The sequence below is a fragment of the Sphaeramia orbicularis genome, chromosome 15 (assembly GCF_902148855.1).
Source record: "Sphaeramia orbicularis chromosome 15, fSphaOr1.1, whole genome shotgun sequence".
Classification (NCBI taxonomy): Eukaryota; Metazoa; Chordata; class Actinopteri; order Kurtiformes; family Apogonidae; genus Sphaeramia; species Sphaeramia orbicularis.
Genome location: NC_043971.1, coordinates 17231245 through 17251189, shown reverse-complemented (window position 1 = coordinate 17251189; position 19945 = coordinate 17231245). Strand labels below are relative to the sequence as shown.

The 19945-nt window shown below is 36.1% G+C and overlaps 1 protein-coding gene across 5 annotated transcripts in view; it reads left to right on the top strand.

Annotated features, from left to right (window-relative positions):
- LOC115434057 (stromal membrane-associated protein 1-like) overlaps window positions 1–18056 on the top strand; it is a 255969-nt gene extending 237913 nt beyond the window's left edge. For 4 of the 5 annotated variants that reach the window (XM_030155725.1, XM_030155722.1, XM_030155724.1 and 1 more), the window contains 2 exons: window positions 2588–2814; window positions 17719–18056. In XM_030155725.1, the coding sequence (XP_030011585.1) occupies window positions 2588–2814; window positions 17719–17862 (371 nt within the window). In that variant the 3' untranslated portion in view covers window positions 17863–18056. The remainder of the gene's footprint in view (window positions 1–2587; window positions 2815–17718) is intronic. The other variant, XM_030155723.1, reaches the window with a different exon arrangement.
- Window positions 18057–19945: the final 1889 nt, after the last annotated feature.

Here is a 19945-nt window from a genome sequence, read left to right as displayed (position 1 = left end):
TGAATTACTTTTACTGTTTTGAGTTGAAAGTTAATGATGAACCATTAGACTTGAAAAGCTTACATTTTCCTTCAATGGCTCCTTAAAGTCATTTGAAAAAACTTGAAGACCTCTCTTGAATTATATTGAAACCTTAGCATCTCTGCCCCCCCCCCACTTTTAAATTCTATTTTATTTGATTTACTTATTTATTTCAATATTTTTCTTATTTCGGTAATTGTCCTATGTATTCTGTGCTGTTCACATGTCAATAGTGGATTTGCATCAAGAATTCTCTTCCGGACTGACATGCAATAACTATCCACCACCATTCTTATAAACACCAAAAGAAGGAATATCATTTGGAGGAATGGTCTCCATCCCTCCAGTGGTGTTCACAGACTTTTAAAGTCAGTGCCAAGCAGAACTGAAGCTGTTCTGGAGGCACTTCATGTTGGTTTTTCCTTTAACTTGTTGTCTGTCTGGAGCTGGGTAGCGCCAGAGGTTCTTTTTGCTTATTTATAAAAGTTATCTTTATGGAGCGCCCTCAGTTAAAGCATTGTTTTATCCCTTTGCCACAGTGGTGTCACGCTGCTCCTGAGTGATGTATTCTCCATTAAAATATGATACGATGCAGGCACAATAAATCATCCTTTCAGTGTGGTTTGTGTAATAGTTTCATTTTTTATGGAACTTTATGAAAGAATCGAAGTGTTGTATTAACATTAACTTAAACGTTATAGTCATATAGTCAGTCTTGGCTGATTTGGTGACATGTATCAGCAGTATGGACATTTTAATAATTCATGTCCTTGTAAAATGTCTTGAAGCAGCCAACAGCCTTCAAGAACTGCACTAACAGCTTTTGGACTTTTTTTAAAAAAAATAAATATTCTGGTGTCAGAGTGACTTGAAGAACCAGCCTTGAAATAAAACATCTGAGGTTGGACTCTGATTTAAGGGCCTTATTACCCCACCCCCCGAAGGGGAGGCAAGGGGTTTTGTTTTTGGTTTGTTTCTTTGTTTGTTAGTTTGTTTTTTTGTTAACACTCTAGCAGCAAAACTATTGGTTGAATTCACACCCAATTTTGTTTATAGATTGCCAGTGACCTAGAATAGATCTCATTACATTTTAGGAACACTAGGTCAAAGTTAAATTTTTTTATGAAATTTTAAAATCTTTTTTTTTCCCCATTTACTTATAATGGACAAAATTTCAAATGTCTGTAGCAGCAAAAGTGTTTGTTGAATTCATACCAAATTGGGTTTATAGATTGCCAGTGACCCAGAATAGATGTCAATACATTTTGGGAAAAGTAGGTCAAAGTTAATTTTTTTAATGAATTTTTAAAATCTTTTTCTTCTCCCATTTACTTACAATGGCCGAAATTTCCCCTGTCTATAAAAACATCAATTTTGTTTCAATTTACTTCAAACTTGGTACATATATAAAGGTAATTGATATGCTGACATTAGCACATGCATAGACATGATGACATCAGCTGGATCGATGCCAAAATAAGCTACAATATGTGCGAAGGGTGGGGTTTGTTGTGCCTGGAACCACTTGTTTCCCATCATTTCTCTTGTGATAAATAGGCCACAACATGCCCAAATAAAGCTAAAAATAAATAGATTTTAAAAGATGCTGTTTTTCTCATCCCGCTGTGAGCGACTGCAACCTGTTGTCTTGTTGTGTCCTTGGAACAGCGTGTTACCAAGGTTAGAACTGTTTTGCATTTTTCATTAGTTTAATTTTCATTTTGACCTTTTGTTTTCATTTTCTGTTTAGTTTAGTTAGTTTTTAAATGTGTTTGCTAGTTATAGAAGTAAGAACTTTTTGCAGTATTGGATACAAAGTAGGTATAAAGGTCAGAAAGGTATTGTTTTTTTTTTTTCATTTTAATGTGCATTATTGCAGATGCTTTTATTCCTGATGTTTGTTGTTATGATTGGTGATAGAAATGACCTTCCATGAGCCATTGAATGTATTTATTAACCTTGGTGAGCCGTTGATTTTCATCCAGCTGCCATATGTGAAAGTCACTGAAAATTACCTTGTTTTGTTGACATATGAAGGGCAGCGTAGGACAGTTGAAAACACTACATACATCCATAGTTTTCTGTAAATCACATTTGTCTGTAAATCTAATCTACATCCCGTACAGTAAGTAACATCATTAAGTTTGGAGACTTACAGAATTTAGTGAAAGCAAAGATGTTGAATGGCTACGACTATAAAGAGTCAAAATGTATAAAAAAATTGTGCATTATGAAAATCAAAAGTTGTAAAAAAAAAACAAAAAACAAAACATAAAAAAACAGCCAAATTAATTTCTTTTACAGTTTTGAGTTGAAAATTAATGAAGAACCATTAGACTTGAAAAGCGTAGATATTCCTTCAATGGCTCCTTAAAGTCATTTCAAAAAACTTGGAGACCTCTCTTAAATTATATCGAAACCTTGACATCTCTGCCTGATTGTGATGGCTGAGCCCTCACCTTTTTACTTCAGCTCAGCTCTGTTCCTTTGATGTCCTGTTATTATTATAAAATGCTGAAGGGCACAAGGACGCTCTGATCTGATTGTGTGTTTGAATCTCCTCCAGCAGGTATGTACATGGGCCAGCCTCAGATGCAGTTCACCCAGCAGGGCTTCACCCCGGGGATGGGCGGAGCCGTCCCGCCGACCACCATGATGGGAGGAGGGGCCATGATGTCGGGCATGGCTATGCCCAACGGCGGCTACATGGGCATGCAGCAGGGGGTGATGCCCGCCAACCAAGGACAGAACATGTACAACATGCAACAAGGACAGCAGTGGAATATGAACCAGGTAACACACAGACACAGCTTTATTTTCACTGTCAATTAATGTACAAGTTATTTACTGAATTGCCTATTTGGCTTTATTTAAAATAAGAGCAAAACCTTAAACCCAGACCTTTATGGAAGAGGATTAGGGCCACTGGAAAAAATAAATAAACAAATAAGGTGCAGTATATTTTCAAAAATTATTATTCCAAGAAAAAAATCTGAATTCTGAAAATTAATCTCAGAATTCTGACTTTTTTTCAGAATTCTGGCTTTTTTCTCAGAATTTTGACTTTTTTCTCAGAATTCTGACTTTAATCTCAGAAGTCTGACTTTTTTTCCCCCAGAATTCTGACTTTTTTCTCAGAATTCTGACTTTTTTTCTCTGAATAATTAAAAAATTATATATATATATATATATATATATATATATATATATATATATATATATATATATATATATATATATATATATGTGTACACACACACATATATATATATATATATATATATATATATATATATATATATATATATATATATATATATATATATATATATATATATATCTATATATATAAATTGACTTTTTTTTTTTTTCCAGTGGTCCTATTCCTCTTCCGTAGACCTTCACCAAATGTGTCTAGTTCAAAAATATTGGGCACATTTGAGAAGAATTTTCATGTCATTATTGACAATTTTTCAGTTGATCAATTGTTGCAGCTCCACACATACACAGACTAAATATGTTAACACAAAGAACACTCCATTTATTTTATTTCCTCACATAAACCTGGCAGCCATATTAATGAATAGGCACATTGTCAAACCGATCAAATAAAGGATGGTCCTCAAATACAGGGTGAGAAAAGTGAAGGTGAGTTAAAAATACAATACAGGAAATTCTACTGTATGAAGCTGCAGTTTTTAAGACTGTGATGGGAGGTGGAAAGGACAAAGACTTCGTGGGGATTGGATTGGTTGTCAATCAGGCGATCCTTTATTGAGCACAAGTGAGAATCTGACAGACAGAGCTTCGCCTTCAGTCTGTAAGAGTCCCCAAGCAGAAGATAAGCACAAGGGTTTTAATAGAGAAGAGCTGTGTCAGGAGAAACAGTTTATATATGATGCAACATGAGGCAATCTGATTGGTGATTGCCACCTGTTATATTTAGGTCCCTGCACTGCAAACATCCAAATCTTACCAAGTGTGTTTTTCTCATTTCTAGTCAAAATATCTCATCACACTTAAAATAAGACATAATCACCTGTAGAGTAACTTTTCAGTGAGATATAAGAACTTATTTTTAGACAATCTTATTTCAAGAAATCTTACCAAGAGGATTTTCACTTGCTCCATTGGCAGATTTTTTGCTTAATTAAAGCAAAAAAAAAAATCTGCCAATGGAACAAGTGAAAATTATCTTGGTAAGATTTCTTGAAATAACATTTTCAAGATCTATTGTCTAAAAATAACTTCTTACATCTCACTGAAAAGTTACTCTTTAGGTGATTATGTCTTATTTTAAGTGTGATGAGATATTTTGACTAGAAATGAGAAAAATACACTTGGTAAGATTTAGATTTTTGCAGTGTGGATTCTAAAACGTGTATGTGCAACTTGCATGTCCTGCAGCTGACAGGATGTCTGACCAATGGTTCTAGGCTAACAGACTTATGGTTAGAATACAGAGCTAGGTGTGATGTCTTATTTGATGTAAAAACAACAGAAATAATATAAGAAATAGCAGTAACAAAGGTCATAACAGGTACCTGGGCTGAATCCCATTTCATCACTTGGCCCTCACCCCTACCCCTCCGTTTTGTGCGTACACATGAAGGGGTAGGGTTGTCCCGATTCTCAGTTAGACAGAGGGGAAGGGCTAAGACGGAGGGCTGTACAGACCTCGAAACGGAGATTTTCCAAGACCACACTAGGAACGGAGGGGTAGGAGAAATTTCCCATAATTCTGTTTGAATCATTGGTAAGATGGAGGTAAAGACTGCTAAAAAGTGCAGTAGTGTGACGAAAGAAACACACAAATGTATGTATTTTCTTCGCAAATAACTTGATCATTTTATCGACCGTTTAATGCCATTTCAATGTGTTGTAGATCGTACATCTGTGGTTTATAGTTGATACACAGGAAAAATTACTGAGCATTTTTTCGAGAGTCAAAAGTATTTTCCTCAAAAAGAATACATTTTTATCTATACAGGGTGGGGAAGCAAAATTTACAATGAACATTTAGTTGTTTTTTTCTCAGCAGGCACTACGTCAGTTGTTTTGAAACCAAACATATATTGATGTCATAATCATACCTAACACTATTATCCATACCTTTTCAGAAACTTTTGCCCATATGAGTAATCAGGAAAGCAAACGTCAAAGAGTGTGTGATTTGCTGAATGCACTCGTCACACCAAAGGAGATTTCAAAAATAGTTGGAGTGTCCATAAAGACTGTTTATAATGTAAAGAAGAGAATGACTATGAGCAAAACTATTACGAGAAAGTCTGGAAGATACTATTAAAGAAGAATGGGAGAAGTTGTCACCCGAATATTTGAGGAACACTTGCGCAAGTTTCAGGAAGCGTGTGAAGGCAGTTATTGAGAAAGAAGGAGGACACATAGAATAAAACATTTTCTATTATGTCAGTTTTCTTGTGGCAAATAAATTCTCATGACTTTCAATAAACTAATTGGTCATACACTGTCTTTCAATCCCTGCCTCAAAATATTGCAAATTTTGCTTCCCCACCCTGTATATATTGAGTAAATTTGGCTCTAAATTGAGTTTGGAGAGCTCTACCCAAAGAGCAACTGTTATTCTTTTTAGAGATGGACCAAATGTTATCTGAGTAGAGTAAAATTTTCTTCAATTTGAGTAAATTTTACTCAGGCAAATTTCTTGTGTAGCCGCAAAAAGCCCATGCAACATAGACGTTTACAGCTGCTGACGGCATGATGAATACTTACAGAAACAAAGTTGTCGCATCTGTTTATAGCGGCATCGATGACTGCTGATGACGTAACAGGTCACAAAGGGTTGTCCCATTTCATAGGGGAATGTTTCAACCCCTACCCCTTGCAGCTCCATTTTAAGGGATAGTGTCAAGTGCAAGGGCCAAGGGGTAGGGGTAAAGGGTGAATAAGGATTGGGTCCTGGTGTATGACAAACTAGAATTTGGAGAATTACAGACAGTACGAAGAACAGAGGATTTAGAGTCAGTATTAACATTCCCTCCTTTTGATTTGTCAGGGTCAACTTGACGGAAAAACACATGAAAAAAAAAATCAAACAGAAGTTCAGAGTAAAGTCAGTGTATTATCAAATCTGAAGAAAAAGTGACTTTTTCCAGCAACTGACCATAAAAACCACCGTCTAAAACCACTATCATTTTTGAAAGTACTTGGGTTTTACTGCTGAATCAGTGATGCAGAAGATGAGGGTGTTTCCACGTTCACAACGGAGCTTCTGAACGTCCAAAAAAAGACACATCGGATCCCGCTGAAAACTGAAAAACTGCATTTTACATGAATTATTTACATGTATTGATCAGATTAGTGGTTCTAAAGTTATTAAGCATTTCAGATCAGTAGATGCTTTCAGTGTCTGTTTAAGTCTTCAAGCATTTATATAAAAATTAGATCCTCAGAGTATTTACTTAATATTCAATCGAACATCTCCACATACAGTGTTAAGCAGTGTTAAGAGATTGTCTTAACAGTAACAGGTTTTTACATAGACTTTAATATCGCACAGAATGATCAGAAAAACAGCCCGAACTGATCAAAATTGCCCTTAATAACCTCAATCTGACAACAAGATCCACCTCCATCAGAAGACATTTTTACTTGGGTCGAGAGCAGTAGAAGCTTTAACTGGAAAATTTAGAAAAACTGGTAGAAAATTGAATGTTATTTTTGTTTCACCTTTTTTGTTCTGGAATACTCATCTAAAGTTTAGTCTTTTGTCTGATCTCCACCAGTGTTCAAGTGCTGTAAGATGGAAATAGGTTTTAAAATAAAAACCTGGTGAAGAAATGAGTGATTTCTATTCAGGGGTTTGTAATTTATCAAGTAATTGTAGAGGAAGTGGTACATTTGGAGTTGTTGAATTAGTTTTAACAGGGCAATGAAATAACTTTATTAATTATACAGACTTGAATGTGAATTTATGAGGTTTAAGTAGATTTTATCTTGTGGTTATCTTTTCTGATTTTTACTTATGACTTTACAAAATCGTAACTGACCACTGAGCCTAATAAAGCCTTTACTTCATAGTTAATGTCACTGTTTAACCTCCTGAGATCCAGGAGACGTTAGCAAAGTACAAGCTTTTTTTGTTTTTTATTAAATAAGTGCCTATACAGGAGGTCCTCAGGTTATGCGGTACTCGACCTATGCTGTTTCGACTTTACGACGCCTGAGTCTCATCTGCCAGTTTGTCTCCAGCCCCATAGTGTAGAGCAGGGGTGTCCAAACTTTTTTTCAAGAGGGCCAGATCTGATAATGTGGACATTGCCAGGGGCCAGTGGTCCCTTCGGACGTTTTTTAAACAGTAAAAATGACATATAAAAGCGCTATTCTACAACAATTTTATTTTCATTGTCGCAATATCATTTTTTAAAATGGCAATGTAACCAAATCTAAGCCACTCAGGTGTGAACAAATAAAAAAAAAAAAAAACATTTCTGCCTTCCTTTCACATCTGGAGTCAGATAACATAGAACAAACTGTGTGGAGTATCTTAAACGTCCAAGAAGTGGATAAAAATCTTAACCCCACATTCATTTTAAACATGACTTATATGAGTAATCATTACTCACATTTTACTCAGTAATGCAAAGTCTGTTAACATTTAAGATGAAAACATATGACTCTTACGCTTGTCTTTCACAAAATCATTCAGAGAGTAATATTTTGTGTCACATCTACAAGTACATAACACCAGCAGTTAGAGGCAACTAACCTGGCAACTTGGTAGCCTGCCTTGGTGGTGAATTCACTGAACTCCCAGGTTCAAATGAAGAGTCACTGTTGTGAGTTTAAAGCAGCTTGAATTTGCTTCACTTTTTCAGAGTGCTCATTCCCTGCGAGCTTGTCATATGCGTTAGCATGTTTTGTCTGCTCGTGTCTCTTTACATTGAATTCCTTAAACAAGGCAACAGTCTCTTGACAAATTAGGCAAACACAATCACCTCGATTTTCAGTGAAAAAAAATTGTAATTCCCATCTCTCCTGGAAGCGGCGGCCCTCACTGTCAACTTCGTTTTTTTTATTTACAGGCACCGTGGTTAGAAATTAGCGAAAAAGGTTCACGGCAAAGTCACAGAGCCAGATAGAGTTAGAGTGGTGCTGCCACCATGAGGTGAAAGGAGAAACTGCATTTGGAACCTTTTATGATTCATGTACGCGGTTCAACAGTCAAAGCGGGCCATAAACAATACATTCTAAAACCGAAGCTGTGGGCCGTATAAAATCTGACCACGGGCCGTGATTGGCCCCTGGGCCGGACTTTGGACATGCCTGGTGTAGAGTATCTGTTTGTGCTCCGTAATTTTCTCGGTATCCTCGCCTTTTTCACCCTCCTTTTTCACATCATGGCCCCAAAAAAGAAAGCAGGATCTTCTAGCGATGCTGGTCCAGCCAAGAGGTAAGCCATTATGATGGAAACGAAGCTGGATATCATCAAAAGGTCGGAGAAAGGCGAGATGCCGACGAACATCGGTAAAGCATTAGGCTTCAGTTGGTCGACCGTGGCGACCATTATTAAGGACAAAGCCCATGTATGTGGATATTTATTTAGAGATTTAGGGGGTATTAAAGGGTTAATTCCGACTTACGCGGAAATTCGGGTTACGTCGCCAGCGTAGGAACGGAACTCGTTCGTAACCCGAGGACCTCCTGTATTGGAAACATCATGATGCAACAGTTTTTTCCGATGCAGTTTTTAAAATTTTTATGGATTGTCCTTTGTGGTGGACAGTTTGCTTTTTTTTTTTTTTTTTTCCGTATAAAGTTGTGAAATTCTTGTCCACAAATGTGGACAGAAAACCCATAGCTGGGTCTTAGGAGGTTAAGATAAGATAAGATAAGATAAGATACTTTGTCATTATACAAAATGTACAATGAAATTTAGGTGCACTATCAGGATGCAGACTCATAGATAGTAATAGTAATAAATAGTAATAATAACTATAAAAATATATAATAAAAACAAAATATGCATCACTCACACATCAACCTCCTTCATTTATCATACAGCAATACGTCACACACACACATCAGTGCCAATGTATGCGATGCAATGTACAAAATAGTGCAATTAAAAATGTCTATACTTTAGTGGTGGAGTTCATTGTTCAGTGTGGTTATGGTTTACCTGCAAAATGTAGATAATGAAACAGGTTAGTAATCATATTCCAGCATAAAACACCCATTTTGCACTGAACCACATACTTGCATGCTGCCTCACTTTATATTTACTTACAATTCTTGAATAAGAACGAGACGATTTTGTCCAAAACTCAGACTCAAACTTGGTTAAATCTGATCTTACATTGAAAATTTTATATTTAATCATCCCTGAAAGCAGCCTGTACCAAACACTGCATATTCAACATGTGCTTACAAGGAGGTTTTCTTTGAATTTAAGTGAATCTGTTGAGCTAATATAGTTGTAAATCCTCTCTTCCACGATGTGTTCTCAAATGTTTACTGTTTTTTTTTATGACTTTAAAAAAAAAATTCCTCTTTTTCTCCTATTTTTCCTGCAAAACAGATTTTTTCTAGTCTTTTCTACGTGCTACTCCCCGATTCTGCAGCAATGACCTCACAGTTTCATCCTGTCCAAAAAGCCCCAATAGTGGGTTTAAATTCTATTCAGTTTTTTCTTTTTCCATAGTTATTGTGCAATAACTCAAAGGGTTTTTTTCAAAGGTTCGGTCTCTTTGTCCTGGTTTGTCATTGAAAAGCTGCGTGACTCTTAACCAGTGTCCGCATGATACATATTTAAAACTGGAAACTAGTCTTTTAACATTTTTATTCGAGCAGAAAGCAAGCTGTAATTTATTGACACTCCCAACTGCGTTTTGCTTTTCAGTTTTACAGCCAATGATTAAACGCTTGACTATTTCCAGTTCCAACACGGGCACTCAAATTAAAATTCAGTCTGTTCCAGTCAGTGTTTTCCAGGTCTGATATGACAGATGTGCTGCAGTTTAATAGATCTAAAACAAACAATGACTTCTGATTCCCCACCTCCGTTATTCCAGCAACAAAAAGAGTATTTACAGCGTTAATTAGCTGCATCATACTTAGAGTCACTCTGTCAAAAAGTTTTACTACCATGAACTATCGTGTTTTGGAACATAAAACAGCTTTCAGTTAACTCTTAAATACCTCAAACTATTTTTCCAATTGATTTTTTCTCTACATTTAATGTTTCCTCAGTGATTTATGACCATTTATTATATTATTTTCAAAAACCAGGCATTTTCTCATATTTATTTCACTGATCATGTACACGTTCATAGAAGGTCAGAGTAAAGTCAAAGTTTATCAAACCTGAGGAAAAAGTGACTTTTTCAGTAACATATACCGTTAACTGACCTTAAAAACCACCGTCTAAAACCACTGTCATTTATTAAACTACTTGGATTTTACTGCTGAATCAGCGTTGCAGAAGACGAGAGTGTTTCCACATTCACAACGGAGCTTCTGAACGTCCAAAAAAGACACATCCGATCCCGCTGAAAAGCTGCATTTTACATGAATTATTTACATGTATTGATCAGATTAGTGGTTCTAAAGTTATTAAGCCTTTCAAATCAGTAGACGTTTTCAGTGTCTGTTTAGGTCTTTAAGCATTTATATAAAAATTACATCCTCAGAGTATTTACTTAATGTTCAATCAAACATCTCCAAGTACAGTGTTGAGAGTGTCTTAACAGTAACAGGTTTTTACATAGGCTTTAATATCCCACAGAATGATCATAAAAACAGCCCAAACTGATCAAAATTGCCAGTAATAACCTCAATCTGACAACAAGATCCGCCTCCATCAGAAGACATTTTTACTTGGGTCGAGAGCAGTTAAACCTTTGACTGGAAAAAGAAGAATATTAGCACAATGTAAACACATAGGCCCGGATCTACTAAAGGTTTGTGTGTATAAAAACGTGTGCAAACTCATTGCACACACAAAAAAAATTTACAAACTGATTTACTAACAGTGTGTACTAAGGGTTGCATCTTTCAAAGGTGCGAAATAGTGCGTCTGCATCCAGTTAGTACGTTTGCCTCAATGAATATGCAATATGGGGCGTTTACATGCAGTTGTGCATGTGATGAGAGGAGAAAATGTACATATATTAATTTAGCACACGCAAAGTGATTTATCAAACCAGAAAGTAATTTTGCTCATAGATACTGTGTCTATATTTAAGACGTCTCAAAGGGAGGTGCAAACGGTTTGTATTCATAATTTCGCGCACATGAGAGTGGTTATTGTCGCAAGAAGGAGACATCGAAACGATGAAACAAAACACAGAGAACGCATTTTTCACCCTCGTGTGAACATTTTTGGAGTGACGGAAGAAAAAATAATTGAGACACAAAATCCTCATTTAAATAGGGCAGTCTCCAAGACTTTGCACCTGTTGACATTTGCACAAGCAATCTCAGTAAATCACCCACAAACGTAAATTCAACCTCACACGCAAAATTCTAGATTGCGCTCGCAAATTGGGATCTTCGTAGATCTAGCCATTAACACTATCATTTCTGCACATTTTCCAGAAAGGCCAGAATCTTAGTAGAAGTAAACCATAAAACCAAAACTGGTCTATGTTCCAGTTCTCAAATGGACTGATGAACAGACTGCTGATGTGTTTGAAACGACAAACAAAGCCTGAAACCTTTGAACTTTCCTCTTCTACTTCATGTGTTTTAGAATAGAAGCTTCACCCTGCACTGAGTAAAGTACTTATCTGAATCAAAAGCTTTGGTTCATGTACAAACACATTTTATCTGATCGCTGTAGTGTCCTTGTTAACAGATAAGTTGGAATCTCTAATCAGAGTAAAATTTTGTAACTGCAGCAAATGTTTTTTTTTTCATTGTCTCATGAATACATAATTTTTTTGGCTTTTAATGCGGGATGATCTTTTACAAATCATCTGATTATTTATTTGTCACTATTTGAAAAAGGGAAAAAAAAGAAAAATCAAATCAAAAATAACCTTCCCAGCTTAAAACTACCTTGTATGAAGTTAATATTTGTCTTCTTACTTCTTCCTCTACAGCTTCTTGATGATATTAACTCTCCTAGTTCATTTATTAGGATCTTTTCATGTAAAAATGATCTGAAAGGATGTACACATCCACGCTAGAGCTTCCTCTTCATTAGTGTGTTCTGCTTACGCTACATTCCCTTATCTTGTGTCGGTCGCTTTACTAAAAACTTCTGTCAGCATCTTGACAACTTGGGAGGTTAATGAGAGATCATAAATCATCTGAGAGGTTTGTGTGTGCTATGCAGGGAGACATAATACCACGGTGAGTTGATGAACAAGCTGCTCAATTGCATTTAAGTTCAGGTTTTCCAGACACACACTCACACACACACACACACACACACACAGATGCATACCTACACACTGAGCCACAGCTCTCAGATGGCCAGATAAGTGAGCAGCGCTGCACCAAAGCACATTCATAATAGATTAGACAGAATGGAAGGAGGAGAGAGCAGAGGAGGTGGATGGGGAGCAGGGGTTAGGAGATGGGGCATGTTATGGAGGTGAATAGGGAGGCGACTGAATGGGGGGGGGGGCGGGGGAGGAAGGCAGAATCCTTTAGAGCAGAAGCAAAGGTAAAAAGTCAGGGATATAGTCAAGGGAGGTGAACTGAAGGTTGGAGAGTATACTGTTACAGCCTTAAAATGGATATGAAGACAGGATGAACTGGCCTTGTGTTCTGAAACTGGTAGTTAGGGTTATTTTTATTTTATGTTGTTTTTTTTTAAAATTTAGTTTATTTCAAATACGCAACAAGACAAAGTAATCTTATTTAGTCCTTAGAAATAAAACAGGTATTAAGAAGTCATGGAAAAAAACAAAACTTATACATATGCATGACTTCATTTGCACATTCCAAAAGGAGTGGGAGGAAGCAAGGTTATTATCATTAATGAAAACTAACGAAATGACGAAAACTAGAACTGAAAAAACATTTTCGTTAACTGAAATAAATGAAAACTATAATTAAAAGAAAAAAAACGATAACTAACTGAAACTGTATTTTGTGTTTACAAAACTAACTAAGACAGATAAAAATTATGGATAAAATTCCCTTCGTTTTCGTCTTTGTCAATGTCGGATTGATATGAAATCAGTTTATTACACTCTAGAAATTTTAGCTAGCTGCACCATACGACACTTCATGGTCCGTCACTTGTGGTTTACAGTCCTTTTCTGGTCCCCACTCTACCTGGAAACATGGAGACTAAAGTTGGGAGAAAGCAGCAGAATCCTGTCTGGGATTGATTTGAATACGACGGAGAAGAAGAGAAAAGATACGACAAAACTAAAATTGATACTAAAACTAAGCATTTAGAAATTAATGAAAACTAATAAAAACTAGCAAACCTGCTCTAAAAACGAATTAAAACAAACTGAATTAGAGAAAAGGTTGGTGCGGGTCCTAAAAATGTCACTCTATTTGCAGGGCAGGACAAAAATTTCCACAAAGTGGCTTAAAAAAAAAAAAAAATACGACCCACGCATCACTAGCACAAGGCCAAGACTAAAGGAAGAAGATGACTCAGAGAAGGATTATTAAACTAACTGTGATCTAGAAAAACTACGGTCTAGGTAATGTTCTGTGAACCATGTTAGCACCACCGATATTGAATAATAATTTGAACAGCCAGTGTGTTTGGATTATTCTGTTCATTTATTTCATGAAGACAATGCGCTCTTTTCTCTAACACGCTGTGCGTCTTTTCTGCCGCTATCTTAACTTTTTCCCACTTCATGTTGTTCAGTTAAATTTAGAAAAAAAAATTCAAGGTGTTACCCTAGGTTTTGTTTGGTTAAATGTCTGAGAAGGTCTGTTGATGCTTGTGTCTTTCCAGTTTTTAATTCTGCTCTTTAATGTTACAGTGAACATTTGTACAAGTTGCTCATTGTTGAACAGCTGTGTGTCTGTGTTGTTCTTCCGCTGTCAATGTGATGACATCATCATACGACAACTCGGCTTCAACTTTATTGGCAAATAAGTTGATCTGAAAAAATCTGAAGTCACTAATGCCTTAATATGGATACACAGTAAACCACTAATCACAAACAATTTAGATGACCAGAAGTTTTATGAAATTAGATGATGTTGATTTTAACAAGTATTTTGTCCACAGCATCTTCATAAAGAGTCAAGCAGCATCATGAAGGTTCTGGATTTGCATGTGTTGTGTTGAAACTGTATTCTAATGGGAGCTGGACACTGTTTTACATGAGCTAACTCCATTTCTAAACTAATGGTAGCTTATTTTACACACTATTTTAAACAATAAAAAAGCAGAAAAAAGACAATGAAGAACTCTGGAGTAAATGTAAGGGTTTTTGCAAAAATTCCAACCTATGTCGTCTACATCGCAGTCTTATGTGCATTGTAGCATTAGCATTAGCGATTAGAATTAGCACTTAACATATCAACAACATACTAAAACTCTAAATTAATGCAAGAACACAAAAACACATGAATCTAACATGTTGAACTGAAACGCTGTCACACTCTGTACTACAGGTCAAAGATGCTTCACACTCAAAAGGTTATTTTTCGGGTTTTCTGTAATGCTTTTTAATTTCTATGCAGATGTACTCAACTGTAAGATCACCCCAGTCATTCTAGAGTGATTAATAATTAATGAAGGTTATATCCATGCAAATGCTTTGTTTTAATATGCATAACTTTTACCATGTTTTTCATTTAGCCTCTGCACTCCTCTGATATTTACAACCCCTAAAACTCTGGTTTTTGGAAACACTTCTGACCTTGTTTAAGTTTGCAAACTCCAGGATTATGTTGCTGAAGTTGAGACTTCTATAAACAATGAATTAGAGTCCTGGTTTTGCTGCCTGATTGGGTTTTAGGAGCTCTGTCTATAACTTGTTGCACTTCTGTTGTAACCTTTTTCAGAGTAAAAAAAGAAGGTGACACAGACAGTGAATATTACAGACAATTCTGTCCTTACCTCTGTTAGTAGCTGTTGTGCAATTATATTCTGCATTTGTTAACATGACAATATTAATTACATTCATTGCAGAAAAGCTGTCATTCATTTTCAGGCTCATATTCTGAATTATTTCTGATTTGTTGCTAAAACTTAATCTGAAGATGAAGATGATTAAATAATAGTAAAATAATTTAAAGTAAAAACATACTGTGGATACAGCCCAAGTCATCAGAGGGATAGATGTTTATTTCCTGTGTCAACATTGAGCCCGTTTACATGGCCATACAATTCTGATTAGCAGGAGCGTTCATATAACTATAATAATCAGATTTGACACTTTCAGAGCCTGGATAGCTCAGGTGGTAGAGCCAGGCTTTTAATCTGAGGGTCCAGGGTTAAAGTCTCTGTTCGGCCATTTACATTTCCCCTGAGATTAATAAAATATTCTGATTTACGAGAGCTTCAGGAATGCAATCATTGAAAAACTGTGGTTTATACGTTTCAGTCCATTATTGGATTTCTTTGGGAGTACATACGTGGTGATGGTAAACTCAGACTGAACATTTTACTACATCACTTCCATTTTCTAGGATTACATTTTTTTGCACAGATGTAAACGAACAAAATAAATCAGATTAACATCGGACTATTGGGGAGAAATCCAGGTGTGTTAATCCAATTTCTCATAATCAGATTATGCTGTTTATGTCATAATGTTAACCCATAAAGACCCAAATATCCACTGCTGACCAAAACCATCTACTGATCTATAGTGTCTAATACCTGTTGATCTACTAATCCTATCAATGCATGTAAATAATTGGTGCAAAAAGCAGTTTTTCATCTTTTCATGGTCATCAGATATGACCCATTTGCACATTCAGAGGTTCCACAGTTACCATGGAAACACCATCATCTTTTACAACATCGATTCACCAGTAAAACCCATGGACTTTGATCAATGACAGTGGTTGACAAGGCTTGTTTTTGTGTTCAGTTATTCATATCTGTGCTGAAAAAGTAACTTTTTCTTCAGTTTTCTCTCGGTTTTGATATAATAACCCTCAACTTTAAACTGAGTTTTTGTGAACATCTACATCAGAGTTGTCAGACATACGGTCACGGGCAAAAACTGGTCTTCCACATGGTCCAATCTGTCCCTTCAGTGTCAAACTCATTTTAGTTAAGGGGCCACATACAGTCTAAATAATTGTAAAATAACCTATAAATAATGACAACTCCAAATATTCTTCTTGGTTTAATGTGAGAAAAGTAAAATGACATTATGAAAATATTTACATTTAAGAACCTTTTCACTATATAATGTGAATAACATGAACGAATATGAACAACCTGAAATGTATGAAGAAAGATAAGTGCAATATGATGTGTTTGTCAAAATTGCACTTATTTTTCTTAATAAATTTCAGGTGTATGTACATGTTTTTTCAGGTTGTTTACATTTTCATAACGTGATTTTACTTTTTCCACTACAACAGAGAGAAAATCAGATTATTATTATTATAGTTTATTTTACCTGTCCGGCCCAGTTGAGAACACATTGAACGGTATGTGACCCTTGAACTAAAATGAGTTTGAGGCCCCTGATCTACATGATCAGTGAATTAAATATAAGAAAATACTAGATTTTCAGTGAAAAACAACAAAATACAGATAGCAATGTGTATGTATGTGTGTAGTAAATGGTGATAAATTTATTGAGAAAGGTTAAATTAGGGGTGTCAAACTCATTTTAGTTCAGGGGCCATATCCCCTCAATATGATCTGAAGTGGACCGAACCAGTAAATTAATAACATGATAATATATAAATAATGACAACTCCAAACATTTCAATATGTTTTATAGTGAATAAAGTAAAATTACATTATGGAAACATTTACATCTATAAAGTGTCCTTTTAAAAATGTGAATAACATGAAGAACCATGAAAAAACTGAAATTTATTGAGAAAAATCAGAGCAATTTTAACTCTATTTTGCCTCTGCTTATCATTTGTAAAAGTGCATTACAACTTACAGATCACAGTGGATCTGCAAATTTACAAAATATTTTAGTAAATGGCAGAATATTAGTAAAATTGCACTTACTTCTTTTAGGACATTTCCAGTTTTTCATATTTTTTGTGAAAGGCTAGTTTGTAAATTCATGTAATTTCACCTTTTTACACTAAAACAGAGGAAAAATGTGGAATTGTCATTATTTATAGGTTTTTATGATAGTATTTTACTGATCCGACCCACTTGAGACTAAAGTAGGGCTTTATATGACCCCTAAACTAAAAGGACTGACTGGTAATATCTTCAGTATAATTTTTGCATTTCTCAAATTCATCCTATGGGCCGATTGGACCCTTTGGCGGGCTGGTTTTGGCCCCCGGGCCGGATGTTTGACACCTGTGGGTTATATAGAGAAAAAATAATAATTTGGGAACTGCCGCAAAAATAGCTCAGGGTCTTTATGGGTTAATAATCTAATAAATCCAGATATCGGATAATGATCAGAGTATTAGTATGCATGTAAACGGGCTCACTATATATCAAAAAGAATGTGAGTGTATATGTAATGGAGATTCTGGACGATGAGGGAACATGTTGCAGCCTGCTTTTATATGTAACCCTGCCTCCCCCCATCTTGTCCCTCTCCCCATTCTCTTCTCACCCAGATGACCCAGCAGATGTCAGGCATGGCTATGAGTGGTGGAGGGCCGACGCCAAGTGGGTTCAGTCAGGCAGGCGCCCCCGCCGCTGGTTGGCCCACAGCTCCAGCTGCCTCTGGCCAGACGCTCAGCACTCAGCTGTGGAAGTGATGTAAAGATGGTCCGGTGGATGGGTGGGGGGAAACGGAAAGCACTCACATGGCATCGAAACAGCCAAATTTGCGTCCGTATGGAGCCCACCCTTCTCCTTGATCTCAGCTGAATATACAAAAAAAAAACGCACAGTTCCCTTCCCAAAATCCAACATACCTTCACCACGGTTCCTTTAAAAAAAAAAAAAAAAAGCCTGAACTGGAGTGGGAAAAAAAGAAAGACTGGCAGCTCTTGTGTTCTGTCTTTTTCAGTTTTTGTTTTCCTTTTGTTGTTGTTGTTGTCTGATGTGACAAAAACAGCATAAATAGACAAAAAAGAAAGAAAGCTGCTGGACCATTAAGGCTATTATAGTAATGTTACTATTATATCATTACCAAAATGGTAGTTAGTGAATTAGTCCTTTAATAACTGCAGTAGATATGGCTATCTTGTGGTTGGTCTATGCTACCCTGTCCCCACCACCACCACCGCCTCCTCTTTCTGCTGTGTATATGGTCCCCCTCCCCCTCCCCCTCCTCCCCTCTGTCTAGGGCAAGCATAGCCTTGTAGCAGATAATCGTCTGAGCAGTACTGTACTGTATTAATGTGAATATGATGTGAACCTCCCCCTATTCCAGAGCCATAGAAGAGAGATTCAACACTTTTGACTCTCAACAACTTTGATTTCTCTTCATCATGTGACACACCACTGGGCGAAAAAAAAATCATAGAGATGAGGTTGTCCAGTGGAGTTAAGCATTTGCTTAATAGGATTCGACTGACATGGGTTTTGTCAAAGCTGCTTATAGATGTTATTTTGCACTGACATGAGTTTTGACCGTTTTCTCGACATCTAAAAAGAGTTTCAAGTCGAATAATGTTTTAATTTGAGTAGTTTCCCCTCTGCAGCCAGTGTTTGCATCATCACACATTTTAAGCTGTACACCAGTGGTTCTAAACCTGTAAACGCTCTCAAGATTAATCAGAGGGCTTTTAAGATGATGAAGACCAAGCGAAAAAAAAGAAAAACAAACAATAATGCTGCTACAAAGATTATATTTTTCAGATTTTCTTCACTTTAAAATATAGAACTAGAGAGTCATAACACTTCAGTGATTAAAAATAGTCAAAATAATCAAAAAAAGAAGCCGTAACTTGCTTGGTTGAACTGTTCAAGTCTACATGTCCTGCAACAAAATAGGAAAGACAATTTAGATGCAAAAATGAGCTGTTTTCATATTTGTGAGGCCCTGATGCTCAAGAGAGTGCATCAGTTATTCCCAGGACTTTCTATCAACGGTCAATACAAACATTATTCTAATAAGCAATAATTTAATATTATAGATCTCAGCTAATTGACTTTCTTGAGTAGAAAGCATTAGCTGAGACGTCTGATACCACTAATGTGTCTTTTAGCTAGCTATAGGCCTACCGCTATTAGCCTAGCATAGTGTACAGACTGCTAGCAGATGGAAACAGCTAGCCTAGCTCTGTCCAATGACTAAAAAAATGCCTTTCCACATCTTTGAGGATGATGATTTTAGGATGTGTTGTGTTTATATTTGTGTTTTACAATTCTATATTTCAATGTCATATTAAATACAGGGTATACTTTTTTAATAAATGTTGACTTTAGATGGTATCGGAAGAGATATGCTAACTGTTTCCCTCTGTTTTTAATATTTATGTCAAACTAAGCTATTCACGTGCTTGCTAGCTTAAGATACCAGGGTAAAATATGTACACTGCCTTCATCTCAAGAGCACAAATTAAAAGTATTGAGTAGTTTTTAGGCTAAGTCCTGGTGTAGATAATTGACAAATTAAAGGAAAAATCAATGTAAAGTGTAGTAAGGAGATAGTATCTACATACTCGATAATGGATAGACTCCCATTTGGTGTTTTAATGTGGAAAGTGGGTAGCACTGTCTACAACATCAGTATTCAACTCCCATAGCTGTCGTGTGGGGTTGAGACTTGTTGACTGAAGACCATAGCATAGTATAATAGTGAATGGAACTATTACCATTCTACTTCCATCAGGTTTTAACTTGAGTTCGTCACTTGTCTGTAGGTGCAACGACCACAGATTTACAGCTGTC